Source organism: Macaca fascicularis, chromosome 6, assembly GCF_037993035.2.
Source record: "Macaca fascicularis isolate 582-1 chromosome 6, T2T-MFA8v1.1".
In the NCBI taxonomy this organism is placed as follows: Eukaryota; Metazoa; Chordata; class Mammalia; order Primates; family Cercopithecidae; genus Macaca; species Macaca fascicularis.
This window is the reverse complement of record NC_088380.1, coordinates 164532646-164546747: the sequence shown is the minus strand read 5'-3', so window position 1 is coordinate 164546747 and position 14102 is coordinate 164532646. Positions and strand designations below refer to the sequence as shown.

Below are 14102 nucleotides of genomic sequence, written 5' to 3'. Positions count from 1 at the left end.
AGCACGTTTCTCTAGGTGGTTTTCTTGAAAATTTGTACTCTAATGCCTACTTTTCTGTATTTTGATATAAAATGCTGTCAACTTACCATTAAGTTAAAATTGCCAATCAAGAGCTACATTATCTTACTTCCCACCCAGCCTATCACAGTATACTGAGGGCCTTGCTGCCCAAGGTGCTGTATATTGACAACCATACATATCAGAAGCCTTTGGGGCTAAAAATTGGATTACTGGCTGGGTGCAGTGGTTCATGCCTGTAATCCCAGCACTTTGGGAGGCTGAGGCGGGCGGATCACGAGGTCAGGAATTCGAGACCAGCCTGGCCAATGTGGTGAAAACCCCCGTCTCTACTGAAAATACAAAAATTAGCCAGGCGTGGTGGCGCATGCCTGTAGTCCCAGCTACTCAGGAGGCTAAGGCAGGAGAATCACTTGAACCCGAGAGGCAGAAGTTGCAGTGAGCTGACAGAGCGAGATTCCAAATTAAAAAAAAAAAAAAAAAAAAAAATCAGATTGTTGAGCTTCAAACCTTCCTGGGGGCTGGGAGGAGCCAAAAACGTGCATTTTAAACAAGCATTCCAAGTAATTTTTTTTTTTTGCATCCAGAAGTTTGTGAACCACTGGTATGATGAGGGTATGTGTATCCTGGGCTACCCGAAGATATACACAAAAGTTAGATATCATATAGTCTATTTGTCTAAGAAAAATAAATGAAAAAGCAAGCCAAAGGAGTTGACATCTTTATTTCTTTCCTCAAAGAGATTGTAGCAATTACCAAACAAGAACCATATCTCCTCTTTCTGTGGAGTGAGAACAGGAAGAGAAAAAATGGCATCAACAGATGGGTTGTCAATTACTGAAGGATGAGGCCAGCAACCGCCCTTTGAAAAATACGTTTTCTTCTTAGATGTAAATTCTGCAGTGCAAGACGAGGCACTGGGACATGGGTTGTTGCTTACTTTTTTTTTTTTTTTTTTTAAGATAGTTTTGCTCTGTCACTCAGGCTGGAGTGCAGCGGCATGATCTCAGCTCACTGCAAAATCCACCTACCAGGTTCAAGCAATTATCCTGCTCCAGCCTTCTGAGTAGCTGGTATTACAGGCACGTGCCACTACGCCCGGCTAATTTTTCTATTTTTAGTACAGACGGGGTTTTGCCATGTTGGACGTGGTGATCTACCCGCCTCAGCCTCCCAAAGTGCTGGGATTACAGGTGTGAGTCACCGTGCCCAGCCATGTCTTTTTTTTTTTTTTTTTTTTTTTTTTTGAGATGGAGTTTCGCTCTTGTTGCCCAGGCTGAAGTGCAACGGCACAATCTTGGCTCACCTCAACTTCCGCCTCCTGGGTTCAAATGATTCTCCTGCCTCAACCTCCCGAGTAACTGGAATTGCAGGCATGCGCCACCATGCCCAGGTAATTTTTTGTATTTTTAGTAGGGACAGGGTTTCTCCCCATTGGTCAGGCTGGTCTCGAACTCCCAACCTCAGGTGATCTGCCTGCTTGGGCCTCCCAAGTTGCTGGGATTACATACATGAGCCACCGCACCCGGCCTCTTGATTCTCAATAGGGCCAAATAATCCTTTCCCTCCAAAATATAAAACCAGGACAAAAGAAAAATGTGAGTTCTCTCACCTATTCCCACTACCTTCCCCCTTCAGAGGCCAAGTTTGGCTGCATGTGATGATCCTTGCTGCTCTCTGCTGCTCCTCACCCATCTCCACTGACCCAACAGAAGGTGGCGCTACTAACATTATGACTCCCCTGACACCTGCTACCTGTTGATTAGCAGGAGCATGTTTACCCCTCTGCTCTTGAAATCAAATGTCATTTTTCTGATTACATAGAGGCTACGTGAGAATCTTTTTCAGGAAGTTTAATAGGAAAGTGACTTTTAAAACTGAAATATCTTGAGTACATGAGGTAAATGTTTCTTCATCCTCATTCACTCATTCTTGTTTCTCTCATATATACACATACTTGTTTCTTCTTAGAAAGAGGTAAATGGCCTTGGAAACTATGCCCCTGGCTAGAAGATGATAATCATGCTGACAACGCCATTAAATCAGTCCACAGAATGTGTACGCAAGGACACTGAAGTCACTACTCATTTGTTCAGCCAAAGCTGTCAACTTGGCGATTGGCACAAAGCCCTGAGTCTTCCCTGCAATTCCTGAATTCAGAGGCATCATGCAGGCATTAACCCATATTTATCTTGAGGCCTGCTAAAGATGAATGCAAGTAGATGGGTGGCAGAGGTGAGATTTTCAGTCAGTGGGTTTTCTGGTTAAGAACAGGTGGGCGAGAGTTTGGGCTCCTCTTCTCTCATAGGTGAAAAGAACTGACAGGTTTTTACAAGATTTATGTCACAATCTAAAAATGATTCATTCTCCAAGGCATGAAATAGTTCTTGCTTTATAAAAATAGTACTGCGATTAAAAAAAAAAAAGCACTTCTGCCAAAGGAACCATGTTCCAACACTGCAAACAAGGTGTTCTGCTGAAACAGAACAAGATACACCACCCCCATCCATCCCTTCCTTCCCTGTTCCCCTCCCAACTTGAGCCGTGTAATTCACACCAGTGTTCTGGGTGGTAGGGATACAGCCACCTAAGGCAAGGAGCCCTGGGAGGTGGGAGGGCTTGCATGGTTAAGCACACCAGAACTGAAGCGCGAAGGGTCAGCTGTCTTCATCTAGAATATCTGGATGTTCCTTCCAGAAAGCATCCCCAATGATATCGCAGTGCAAGGGCACTGGCTTTGTCCTGGTCCGGGTTACTGCCATCTTTTTTCCTTCCATTTCTGTTGGCAGCTTAATTTCTTTTGTCATCACTTCATCCACCTACAAGTAAAAATAAAGTAGTGACATTGTTAACTCAGGAGTGGGTTTGGGAGAGAAAAGATGTGGGGATAGTTAACTTCTTATCTTCATATACTTCTGACTGCCAGATTTGAGATATATATAGATATAAATATGTGTATATATATGCGCATATATGTATGTGTGTATATATACATATATATATAATCTCAGTATGCTTGAAGTTCTTTATAATTAAAAATAGTTTTAAAAAGGTTATGTTACCCGAGCATGGTGGCTCACGCCTGTAATCTCAGCACTTTGGGAGGCTGAGGCATGCAGATCACTTGAGGTCAGGAGTTCAAGATGAGCCTGGCCAACATGGTGAAACCTTGCCTCTACTAAAAATACAAAAATTAGCCAGAAATCATTTGAACCCAGGAGGCGAAAGTTGTAGTGAGCTGAGATGGCACCACTGTACTCCGGCCTGAGCAACAGAGCAAGACTCTGTCTAAAAAAAAAAAAAAAAGTTATACTATAGTGAAGCGATCTTAGGAACAAAGAAAGGATTCCATGTTCCTCATTAGCAATAACTATAGAATTAAAGGTGTTTCTTACCTTCCACCTGCATTAAGAGGTATCCAAGTCTGTACCAAAGACCAAATGTTTTGAAAACCTCAAAGAGCTGGAGTTGCCAGTGGAATGACTAGCTCTCAAGGTACTCCTTGGTACTTGAAAACATTCATTTCAGGAAAAAAAAAGAAAAAAAAAAAAACACTTCACATGGAAGGAAATAAATTTAGAGAAATCATTATGCCTCACAGCTGGTACAGAGAGAAAATATTGGTAAAATTAAGGATATAGGTAAATGTACAGACTTATTACAGAATATTAAGTATGAATGTCAAAGGAATCTCATGACATTTATGAAAATAACAAACCCTCATATACATCATCTCTTAGTGCCTCATATTATAGTTGTCGTGGGATGGAGAGACCATTTAATGGTATTATCCAGTGTGAAAGTATTTTTTAAGTATTTTATGAATGTACAAATCCTCATACCTGTACTGTATCCTTTTAAAAGGATTTTATTGGATACAAGGAAAGCTTATAACACAGAAAAATAAAGGCACGAATTCTAAAATTCTGTAATTCTACTTATGTATGGGAGATTTTGGACCACTACTGACTGACTAAATGTAATTAAAAATAGGAATCTATGGCCTCTCCTCTTGGAAAGGATCTGGTTTGCGTTAGCAACTGGAGTCACATCCGCATACACGCAGCAAAGAGGGGACAGCTTGGAATGGGCACAGGCTCTTTTTTCCTGACTTCCATTTTTCTTTGAACATAACAGCATTACCTTCTGCCATATCAACACAGTCCCTTTCCTATACATCAGCGGCTCATTATTATAGTTGATGTTGAATTCAGAAAACAAAATCTCATTCTTGTCTGCTGCAAGAGTTCCCTGAGGAAATAAAAATAGATATTAAAAGCTCTGCATGTCTTCTTTCTCCCCTAATGCTACTATCCATTAGACCCACAACCTAAACTTCCACAATCAAGAGGTGGAAGGATTTTATCAAACATCTTATAGTTACTAGTGAATTTTCTTTTTTTTTCTTTTTTTTTTTTTTTTTTTTTGAGACAGAGTCTTGCTCTGTCGCCCAGGCTGGGGTGCAGTGGCCGGATCTCAGCTCACTGCAAGCTCCACCTCCCGGGTTTACGCCATTCTCCTGCCTCAGCCTCCTGAGTAGCTGGGACTACAGGCACCGCCACCTCGCCCGGCTAGTTTTTTGTATTTTTTAGTAGAGATGGGGTTTCACCGTGTTAGCCAGGATGGTCTCGATCTCCTGACCTCGGGATCCACCCGTCTCGGCCTCCCAAAGTGCTGGGATTACAGGCTTGAGCCACCGCGCCCGGCCGTGAATTTTCATCTTAAGGGCAATTATGATCTTATTTAGATAAAATTCTCTCCTATACCAAACACTGGCTTCACAAGTCAAGACTGAAAGGGAGTAGGGGGAAGTGATACTAACTGAGTACATATTATGTATTTGGTCCAGTAAAACTTAGAAAGGTTATATAAATTGCCCAAAGTTAAAAGGTTGTCCTTATTCTTCTACAAAGAATCAAAATCTGAACTTAACTCTTCCAAACCTGGATATACCTACCAGTATGCCTTTTTTTTGAGACAAAGTCTCACTCTGTTGCCCAGACTGGAGAGCAGTGGCACAATCTCAGCTCACTGCAACCTCCACCTCCCAGGTTCAAGCGATTCTCGTGCCTCAGCCTCCTGAGTCGCTGGATTACAGGCGTGTGCCACCACACCCGGCTAATTTTTGTAGAGAAGCAGTCTCACCATGTTGGCCAGGCTGGTCTCGAACTCCTGACATCAGGTGATCCGCCCACCTTGGCCTCCTCAAAGTGCTGGGATTACAGGTGTGAACCACCACGCCAGGCCCCAGTATTCCTATTATTGCTATATACAAATCTCTATCATTACTATTATTAAAAATGACAACCATTTTCTGAGCAATCATAATGCACCAGGCATTGTATTAGTAACTGTTAGAGCTGGGCACAGTGGCATGCACCTGTAATCCCAGCTACTTGGGAAGCTGAGGTGGGAGAACTGTTGGAGCCCAGGAGTTCAAGACGAGCCTGGGGAAAATAGCGAGAACCCATCTCAAAAAATAAATGAATAGATAAAATAAAATACATATAAAAGATGTTACAACACATTACCTCATTTCACAGTCATCCTACAAGTAGCACTGTTATAACAAAAACCAGTATTTATTAAGCACTTACAAGGTGCTTCATAATATCCTGTTTTACATGCATCATGCCATTTAATTCTCACCATAAACCTATGAGATAGAAACTACAATTTTCTACATTTTACCTATAAAGAACTGAGGCAGAAAGGATAAAATTACACAGAACCATGATGTGTGTAGTTGTCATGACATTTATGAAAGTAACAAACTCAGCACGAACTCTTCCCATACACAGAGGTCATAAACCCAAGAAACTACAGGTGCCCAGTAGGGAAAACTGCAATGAGGGAAGAGGCCTGGTGGGACTGACAAAAAGTCAGTGCTGGCCGGGTGTGGTGGTTCACGCCTGTAATCCCAGCACTCTGGGAGGCCCAGGCAGGCAGATCACTTGAGGTCAGGAGTTCGAGACCAGCCTGGCCAACATGGTGAAACCCCGTCTCTACTAAAAATACAAAAATTAGCTGGCTATGGTGGCGTGCACCTGTAATCCCAGCTACTCAGGAGGCTGAGGCAAGAGAATCGTTTGAGCACAGGAGGCAGAGGTTGCAGAGATCACACCACTGTACTCCAGCCTGGGCAACAGAGTGAATCTGTGTCTCAAAAAAAAAAAAAAGGTCGGTACTGAAGACGGCAGTCACGCAGTCATACAGTCATAAACGGCTTCAGGCAAGTGTTAGCACGTGGGAATGCAGAGCCAGTGTCGTCAATTCCATTTCCACCAAGAACACAAAGGCTCAGGGAGAAGCAGTAATTCATCCAGGATTACAGATCAAGCAGGCAGCAGAACTGCTCCTATTATGATTTTTACATCCTTTCAAAACAAAGCCGTAAAGGGATCTTAAAAAAAAAAGAAAAAACGTAAAGTTAACATAAAAAAAGTTATGGGAGAGCCTACAGCGAACCGTCTCCAGTTAAGTATTAATGTAGTAAGATCTTTATACCTGTAATCTCCCTTGGGCTTGTACTGGTGTTAGTCCAGATTGTTGTATAAGTGCCCAGAAAACTGTATTATAAAGATTATTGATGTGACCTGTGAGGAGAACAAAATAGTAATGTTTATATACATAAAATCTTTATTCAATATTCATTCTTCAAGGAATACTAGAGCCCTGACCCTCTCCTCTTTCAAAGTAAAGAGATCTCAGAGACATTTACTGACTTGCCCGAAGTCCTACACAGGGAACATGGAGGGAAGGAGCAGGAGGAAAAAAAACTTCCTCCCTAACAACAGTTTTATTTGGTCATTTTAGTTATACATTATACAAATCTGTTAACTTGTGTGTTAATCCTAGGAATACTTTAGAAGTTATTTGATTTATATTATTCCAATCTGTTTTCCAGTTCTTCTGGAAAAATCAAACTAGAACAAGCAAGTGAAAGTCTCACAAACATCATCACAGTCACATAAGGCAAGGGTCACAATTCAAATACCCACTGAGGCTGGCATGAACATAAATGTGTAAAGCAGTGGGTGACCCCAGAGGAACAACAGGGAATGGCAGAGACTATGGCACACTAGCATTTGTGTGTGTGTGTGTGCGTGTGCATGTGTGTGTGTGTAAAGGTAGCTGCCACTGCACAGGCTCTGTCCAGTACTAAGAATGCAGATCCAGTATTGCCACATCTGATCTTTTTAAAAAATAGAGGTAAGGCGGCCGGGTGTGGTGGCTCGTGCCTATAATCCCAGCACTTTGGGAGGCCAAGGTGGGCGGATCACCTGAGGTCAGGAGTTCAAGACCAGCCTGACCAACATGGAGAAATCCCATTTCTACTAAAAATACAAAATTAGCTGGGCATGGTGAGACCTGCCTGTAATCCCAGCTACTCAGGAGGCTGAGGCAGAAGAATCCCATGAACCCAGGAGGTGGAGGTTGCAGTGAGCCGAGATCGCACCACTGCACTCCAGCCTGGGCAACAAGAGCGAAACTCTGTCTTTAAAAAAAAAAAATAGAGATAAGGAGTTTTTACATAAAATTTAATTTTTCAAATACTTTAATTGAAAAAATACATACTGCATTCTATACAAAGTATATGTCAAAACAAAGTATATGTGAGCCAATCCTGTATAATAACACCTGCAAGGCATTGAATTGGTGGTTTAACTACACGTGTTTATTTGGTGCCACTCACAATCTGCTTGTCGCCAGCTGAGGTAGTCCTTTAAGGTCTGGTTGCTGGGATACACCACGACTCTTCCATCAAAGCCTGGGGGATACAGAAGGGGCTGGTCCTCAAAGTAATCCCGCCAATAAAACACATAGCTGGAGGCGAACTGGGAGGCCACATGAGTCATGAACTTACTTGAAAATGTAACGCACATTGGGTGGAGCAAGAAAAAGAAAGATACATGGAATTAATTCAACACCCTGATAAGACCTGTGGGTACCACAGAGAGATAACACAAACTGCCCAGAAAGCCAGGAGATGAAATGCATTTGGCTAAGAAACACCATTTTAATACCTTGGTTCTGTATTTTTTTTTTTTTTTCTTTTATTGGGACAGAGTCTTGCTCTGTTGCCTGGGCTGGAGTGCAATGGTGCCATCTTGGCTCACTGCAAACTCCGCCTCCTGGGTTCAAGTGATTCTACTGCCTCAGACTCCCAAGTAGCTGGGATTACAGGCGCAGGCCTCTATGCCCAGCTAATTTTTGTATTTTTAGTAGGGATGGGGTTTCACCATGTTGGCCAAGCTGGTCTCAAACTTCTGACCTCAAGTCATCTGCCCGCCTCGGCCTCCCAAAGTGCTGGGATTACAGATGTGAGTCATCACACCCGCCAGTTACATATTTTAAATGCAGCCTGCCTCTCCTTCCAGTTCTATTAAGTAATCTACCGATACTAAATTTTTCCCTATAGGATGTGATATGAATTTATGATTCAAGGGGTATCTTTTTATTTTATTTTATTTTATTTTTTAAAAGATGGAATCTCTCCATCCCCCAGGCTGGGGTGCATTGGCACAATCATAGCACACTGCTGCCTCAAATTCCTTGGCTCAAGGGATCCTTCTGCCTCAACTTCTTGAGTAGCTGGGAATATAAGCACATGCCACTGAGCCTAGCTAATTTTTAAATTTTTTGTAGAGATGAGGTCTCACCATCTTGCCCAGGCTGGTTTCAACCTTCTGGGCTCAAGTAATCCTCTCCCTCGCCCTCTCAAAGCGTTCGGATTACAGGCGTGAGCTACCATGCTTGACCTGTTTGTGTGGACGGAAACCATTGTTGTAAAAAAAAATGCCAATTCAGGCTGGGCATGGTGGCTCACGTCTGTAATCTCAGCACTTCGAGAGGCCAAGGCAGGAGAATTGCTTGAGGCCAGGAGTTTGAGACCAGCCTGGGCAACACAGAGAGACCCCACCTCTATTAAAAAAAGAAAGAAAAAACCAATTCATTGTATGATTTATTTCCCATACAGCATTTCAAAATACTGCCAAATCAAATATCAGATTTGTCTATTTTATAATGAGATCCCCCTTAAGGAATAGTGTAATGCAATGTATGTAGAGACTATCACTGGCTAAAGCCAACCTATGATTTGTGAATATTGCATTCTTATGGTCTCTGTTTCTAATCTTAATGTTCAATGCCAGGTCAGTCTAGAAACTAGTCTTATGGGGCATGAGGGGGAAGAATCAGATAAAGAGGCACACAGAATGCTTGGCTATCAGATGGAAGTACAACAATCTAAACAGGAAATATACATGCACTCTGCAGTTACAAATACTGCAGACATCATCTGTAGCCTGTAAGTCTGCGATTAAGATAAACAAAACCAAATGCTGGTAGGAAATATTCTGAAGAAAGGAGGAAGCTCATGGAATTACCTGGCTCTTCTTTTAAACCAATTGGTTTTCCGCTTGAACACAAAGCTGTACTCATCACTCTGTCCATATGCAATCACAATATCCTCTAGTTCTTCCATCACAGTCTGGGCACATTTGGTCATCAGGTGGAGAGCACGGCTGTCATTAGGTTTTGCAAAGTTGTGCTTCTCAGCAAACCTTCGTAGGGGGAAGAGAAAAGGGAAGAAAGCATGGATGGAAGCCTGTCATTAACAACAAGCTCTGTTGCTAGATAACAGAGGCTGTTTGGAGGAAGATAATGTAACAGCACTGTGAACCCAAATGCTCAACTAGCCACAACCTGACCCATTTCCTTCAGAACTTAGTTTTTTTCCTGCCCTGAAATTGAGAAAAACAGACATAAATGCTAAGCCTCAACTCTCCTTTCTGTGAAATGGGAATAAAAGAATATTTACCTCATTGGGTTGTCCTGAAGATTAGAGGGAAGATAAAAGCAATCATACCTAGCTCCTAGTAAGTGCTCAATAAATGTTAGTTATAATGATCATTAATAATGCAGCCCTTTTTAAAAATTAAATTTCCATCTTTCTGTTATATTTTTCTCCCCCTCCCTCTTTTTCTGAGACAGGGTCTTGCTCTGTCACCCAAGCTGGAGTTCAATGGTCCGATCACCGCTCACTGCAGCCTTGACCTCCCAGGCTCAAGCGATCCTCCCACCTCAGCCTCCCGAGTAGCTGGGACTATAGGTGTGCACCACTGCGCCTGGCAAATTAAATTTTTTTTCTTTTTCTTTCTTTCTCTCTTGCTTTTCCTTCTCTCTCTCTCTGTTTTTGTAATGGCAGAGTTTCAGAAACAACAACAACAACAAAAACCTGGTCTCCAACTCCTGGCCTTTAGTGATCCTCCTGCCTTCCGCGCCCAGCCTTCTCTTTTTTTCTGACTCTCTGTTGAAAATAATCCATGTGGCCTGTTACTGATAATGAAGCACAGACATAAGTATTGCCCACAAGCAAGGCTTACACAGACTTCTGAACAGTCAGCATTCAAAGATATCTAACAGAAAGCTAGGCGATTGGCTTAAGAGCTTAAATACTGTGCATGAGAGTGACTTTTAACAACATGTCCTTGCTAACAGGTCTCTGTTCACTTAACACGGGCACTCCAAGCGGGATCCTCATCAGGGGAGCACGTCGCCCATTTAATTACGCTAACAGCCAGCGTTCAAGCACTGTCCTAGCCAACACGCAGGGCGGGGCGATGCTCCATGCTGCGCACTCATTGGCTACCGCGTTACCCCGGTAACCGTGACTGGGGCTGCCGGGACGATTTGGAAGGGTAGAAGCCGGATTTCCCAGAAGCGCTGGCGCACCGCGACGCCCCGGGCCGAGCTCGCTCACCGATGGAAATTTCTGCCGTCCAGCCGCACTACCACCCAGCAGTGGGCCAGGCAGGTGTCGTCAGCCTCGAAGTCCCTCACGTACTCGAACTTGCTTTTTGCCATGGTCGCCCCCAATCTCAGGCACCGTCTCAGAGTGATGGAAGTGGTGGCCAAGTAATCGTGAACCTTAACTTTACAGGCGGCCCACATTCTCCACGCGGAAGGGAAAGAGCCAGATAGCCCCGCCCCGGAAGTGTTCTCTTCGCGGCCGCTCTAGCCGTAGGGCGGTCATAGTCTCTCTCGCCTCTCCCTGTAGTTCTTAACCTCCCGGGGGAAGAGGATGGAGGTTTAGGTTCCTCCTTTAGCACTTCCCACGCCTGCTTCTTCCTCCTCCCTTCCTGCGGCAAATCACTCTCACGAGGTCTTTAAAAATTGTTTTTTATCTGCTGGTCTTGACTCACCAGCGAAATCAGTGTCCCCGTTAGTGCCCAGATCAAAATCATACCCCTACCTAAGAAAAAAAAAAAAGTTCTTTTTCTGACGTTTGAAGGTGTAGCTGTGATATATCCCCTTTTCTTAGTGGCATTTATTAACTCGTTGTAGAAAATCTGGAATACACGAAAAGTACAGTTAAGAAAATTAACACTTTGTTTCTCCATCTTCCCCCTCAAAGCATTGTGGATGATTCCTTTCAGTCTTTTTTCTTTTTGTGTATGTAGGTTTACACACGAAATGCACAAGATTGGAATTATTCACGTATACAATGTTTATATATTTTCCATTCAGCTTGAGCATTTGCCAATATCAATTATTCCAAAGTATGATTTTTAAAAGCAAAATGAACTCAATATTCCAACATATGGGTATACTAAATTTATTCAACTTTTTCATCATTAAATAATCACAGAACCAGTGTTTGATATCTTGTTGCTGGTGGATAATAGTAACAATAACATCCTAATATTTGTGTCATATTTTGTGATTTACAAAGCACTTTCAAATGCATTACCTACTTGCTTTTTTTTTTTTTTTTCATCCTCAAGAAAGATATTCAGGCCAGGCACGGTGGCTCACGCCTGTAATCCCAGCACTTTGGGAGGCAGAGGCAGGAGGATTGCTTGAGCTCAGGAGATTCATACCAACCTTGGCAACATAGCAAGACCCCTGTTCCTAAAAAAAAGAAAAAAATGATCCAGGCGTGGTAGCCCATGCCTGTAGTCCTAGCTAGGGGACGATGAGGTGGGAAGATACTTGAGGCCCGGACTTCGAGACTGCAGTGACCCATGATTAGCCACAGCACTCCAGCCTGGGCGGCAGAGCAAGAATCTGACTCTAAAGAAAAAAATATTCAAACAATATAAATCCTTTTATATGTAGTGAAAAGTCTTTCACTGATTCTTAACAACATACTTTAGGCAGTAACTGTTACCAGTTTTTTGTGTATCCATGCAGGGATCTATATCAGTATGTGTGTATATCCTCTTAATAGTACCACAAATGGTAGTCATCATCGCCTTTGATGCTCACAGTAACATCAGAGGGATGTAAAAGAGGAACTGGGATTTCACCTTTACGAAGGGGAAATCTGAGACTCAAAGAGAAAAAAGTAATTTACATAAGGTCACATATGTGGCAGGACCAAGACAAATTATGACATCCTGCATCTTTTGTTTGTGTTGCTGTGAAGTCAGTTTTCTGTAGGTGATCATTCCTCGCCTTTTACTTCCACAAACTCCTCTCTCCAAGCTGACCAGGAGACAACCAAATCTTACCTCCTCTAGGAGCCCTACTTTCATTAGGTGAATTTTTCAAAATTACTTATCAATATGAATTCATGATTTTTAATTTTTTTATTTGTATGTTTTTGAGACAGAGTCTCACTCTGTCACCCAGGCTGGACTACAATGGCATGATCTCAGCTCACTGCAGCCTAGACCTTTTGGATTCAGGTGAACTTCCCATCTCCCTTCCTAGTAGCTGGGACTAGAGGTGCATGCCGCCACACCCGCCTAATTTTTGTATATATATATTTTTTGTAGAAACGGGGTTTCCCCATCCCCACCCTACAGTGGGAGATGAGACTCGCATCAGGGATGGACTGATTATAAAATAAGCCAAGTGGCTTTGGGTTGCTTTGCAGTGAAATGTGTAGTAGAAGCACTACACCGTCTTCTCTCATAGCATCTATATGTTTGTTACATAAGTTAAGCATTAAAATAAAAGCATAGCAAGGAGGTCTTAAGATGCTAATCTGCCCTTTAGTAAAAGGGTTATAAAAGGTTTATAAAGTTTTCACCTCATGGTCAAATTGGTTAGGATTAAATGGAATAATCTATAAGGTTTCATGTAAATGAATTGGGGTTAACATTAATAAACTAATGCAAGGGTCAAATTTTGCTTTGAACAAAATTTTCATGTCATAGTATAGGCTAATGAAAGGTTTTTGCCTTTTGAGTCATCATTTTGGCAAAATAATTTATGGCAATCTGGAAATTGTCCTTCCTGATGCCTGGCTTTTTGGCTGGTTCAGAGGACTCCAAAACATTTAGAAAAGAGGTAAATAGGATCATTTGATATGTTTAGTCACATGAGATTGCCAAAATGATATCCAATCTTCTTTAAGTTATATTTTGATGAATAATACTAATATATGTTACAAAATTGTATGGGATTTCTAAAATTCTAATGTCTAAGTATATGCTATCAATCATAATTAAAGGTAAAGTTATTGTAAACCATGAAGATAAATAAACTCTCAGTCATATTTTTAACCATAAAAATGGTTAAATTTGTCATTCACAGACAATTTGTCTTTCACAAATAGAAATTTGTCATTCACAGACAATTGTTGTCTTGCTTTGTTCCTTCTCACAAGATGGTTTATAATCAAGCTATATAAAGGATTTTAACAGGTGTTCTCAAATGCACTTTTTAAATAGCTTTAAAAATTGTAACATTGAAATAAAGAACGTAGGGACTCATAAAGAACTGACATGTTGACAATTATCAGGCAAAATCAATGTTAACTAAGTGGCTACACTCAGAAAGTTAAAGCAATCTTTTTAACTTGCTTGGAATATTGCTGATCTTTGTTTTGATTTTCAGAGTCAAGGAAAGTTATTTTAAACTATTTATGGCCTTTAATAATTGAGTAAGTTATACTCATGTGAAGAAAATTTGGAGCATGTTTATTTTTCTCTGCCTGGTTCCTCTAGAATTTGAAAACTATCTGTGAGTACTCTTAACTTATGGCAATATAGTTGTTTACCTCAGTGCAATAAGAATCCATTTTTCTTTGTCAACAGGACAAAATTGGAAAAACTTGTTATTTTACCAGG

The 14102-nt window shown here is 41.7% G+C and overlaps 1 protein-coding gene across 1 annotated transcript; it reads right to left on the bottom strand.

Moving 5' to 3' along the window:
• Positions 1 to 2388: 2388 nt before the first annotated feature.
• Positions 2389 to 10990, bottom strand: THG1L (tRNA-histidine guanylyltransferase 1 like). The gene is made up of 6 exons (XM_005558398.5): positions 10784 to 10990; positions 9408 to 9584; positions 7715 to 7884; positions 6526 to 6614; positions 4162 to 4269; positions 2389 to 2837 (listed from the first exon to the last, which is right to left on the bottom strand). The coding sequence occupies exons 1-6, from the start codon at positions 10972 to 10974 to the stop codon at positions 2676 to 2678; spliced, it is 897 nt and encodes a 298-aa protein (XP_005558455.1). The 5' UTR covers positions 10975 to 10990; the 3' UTR covers positions 2389 to 2675.
• Between the last annotated feature and the right edge of the window lie 3112 nt (positions 10991 to 14102).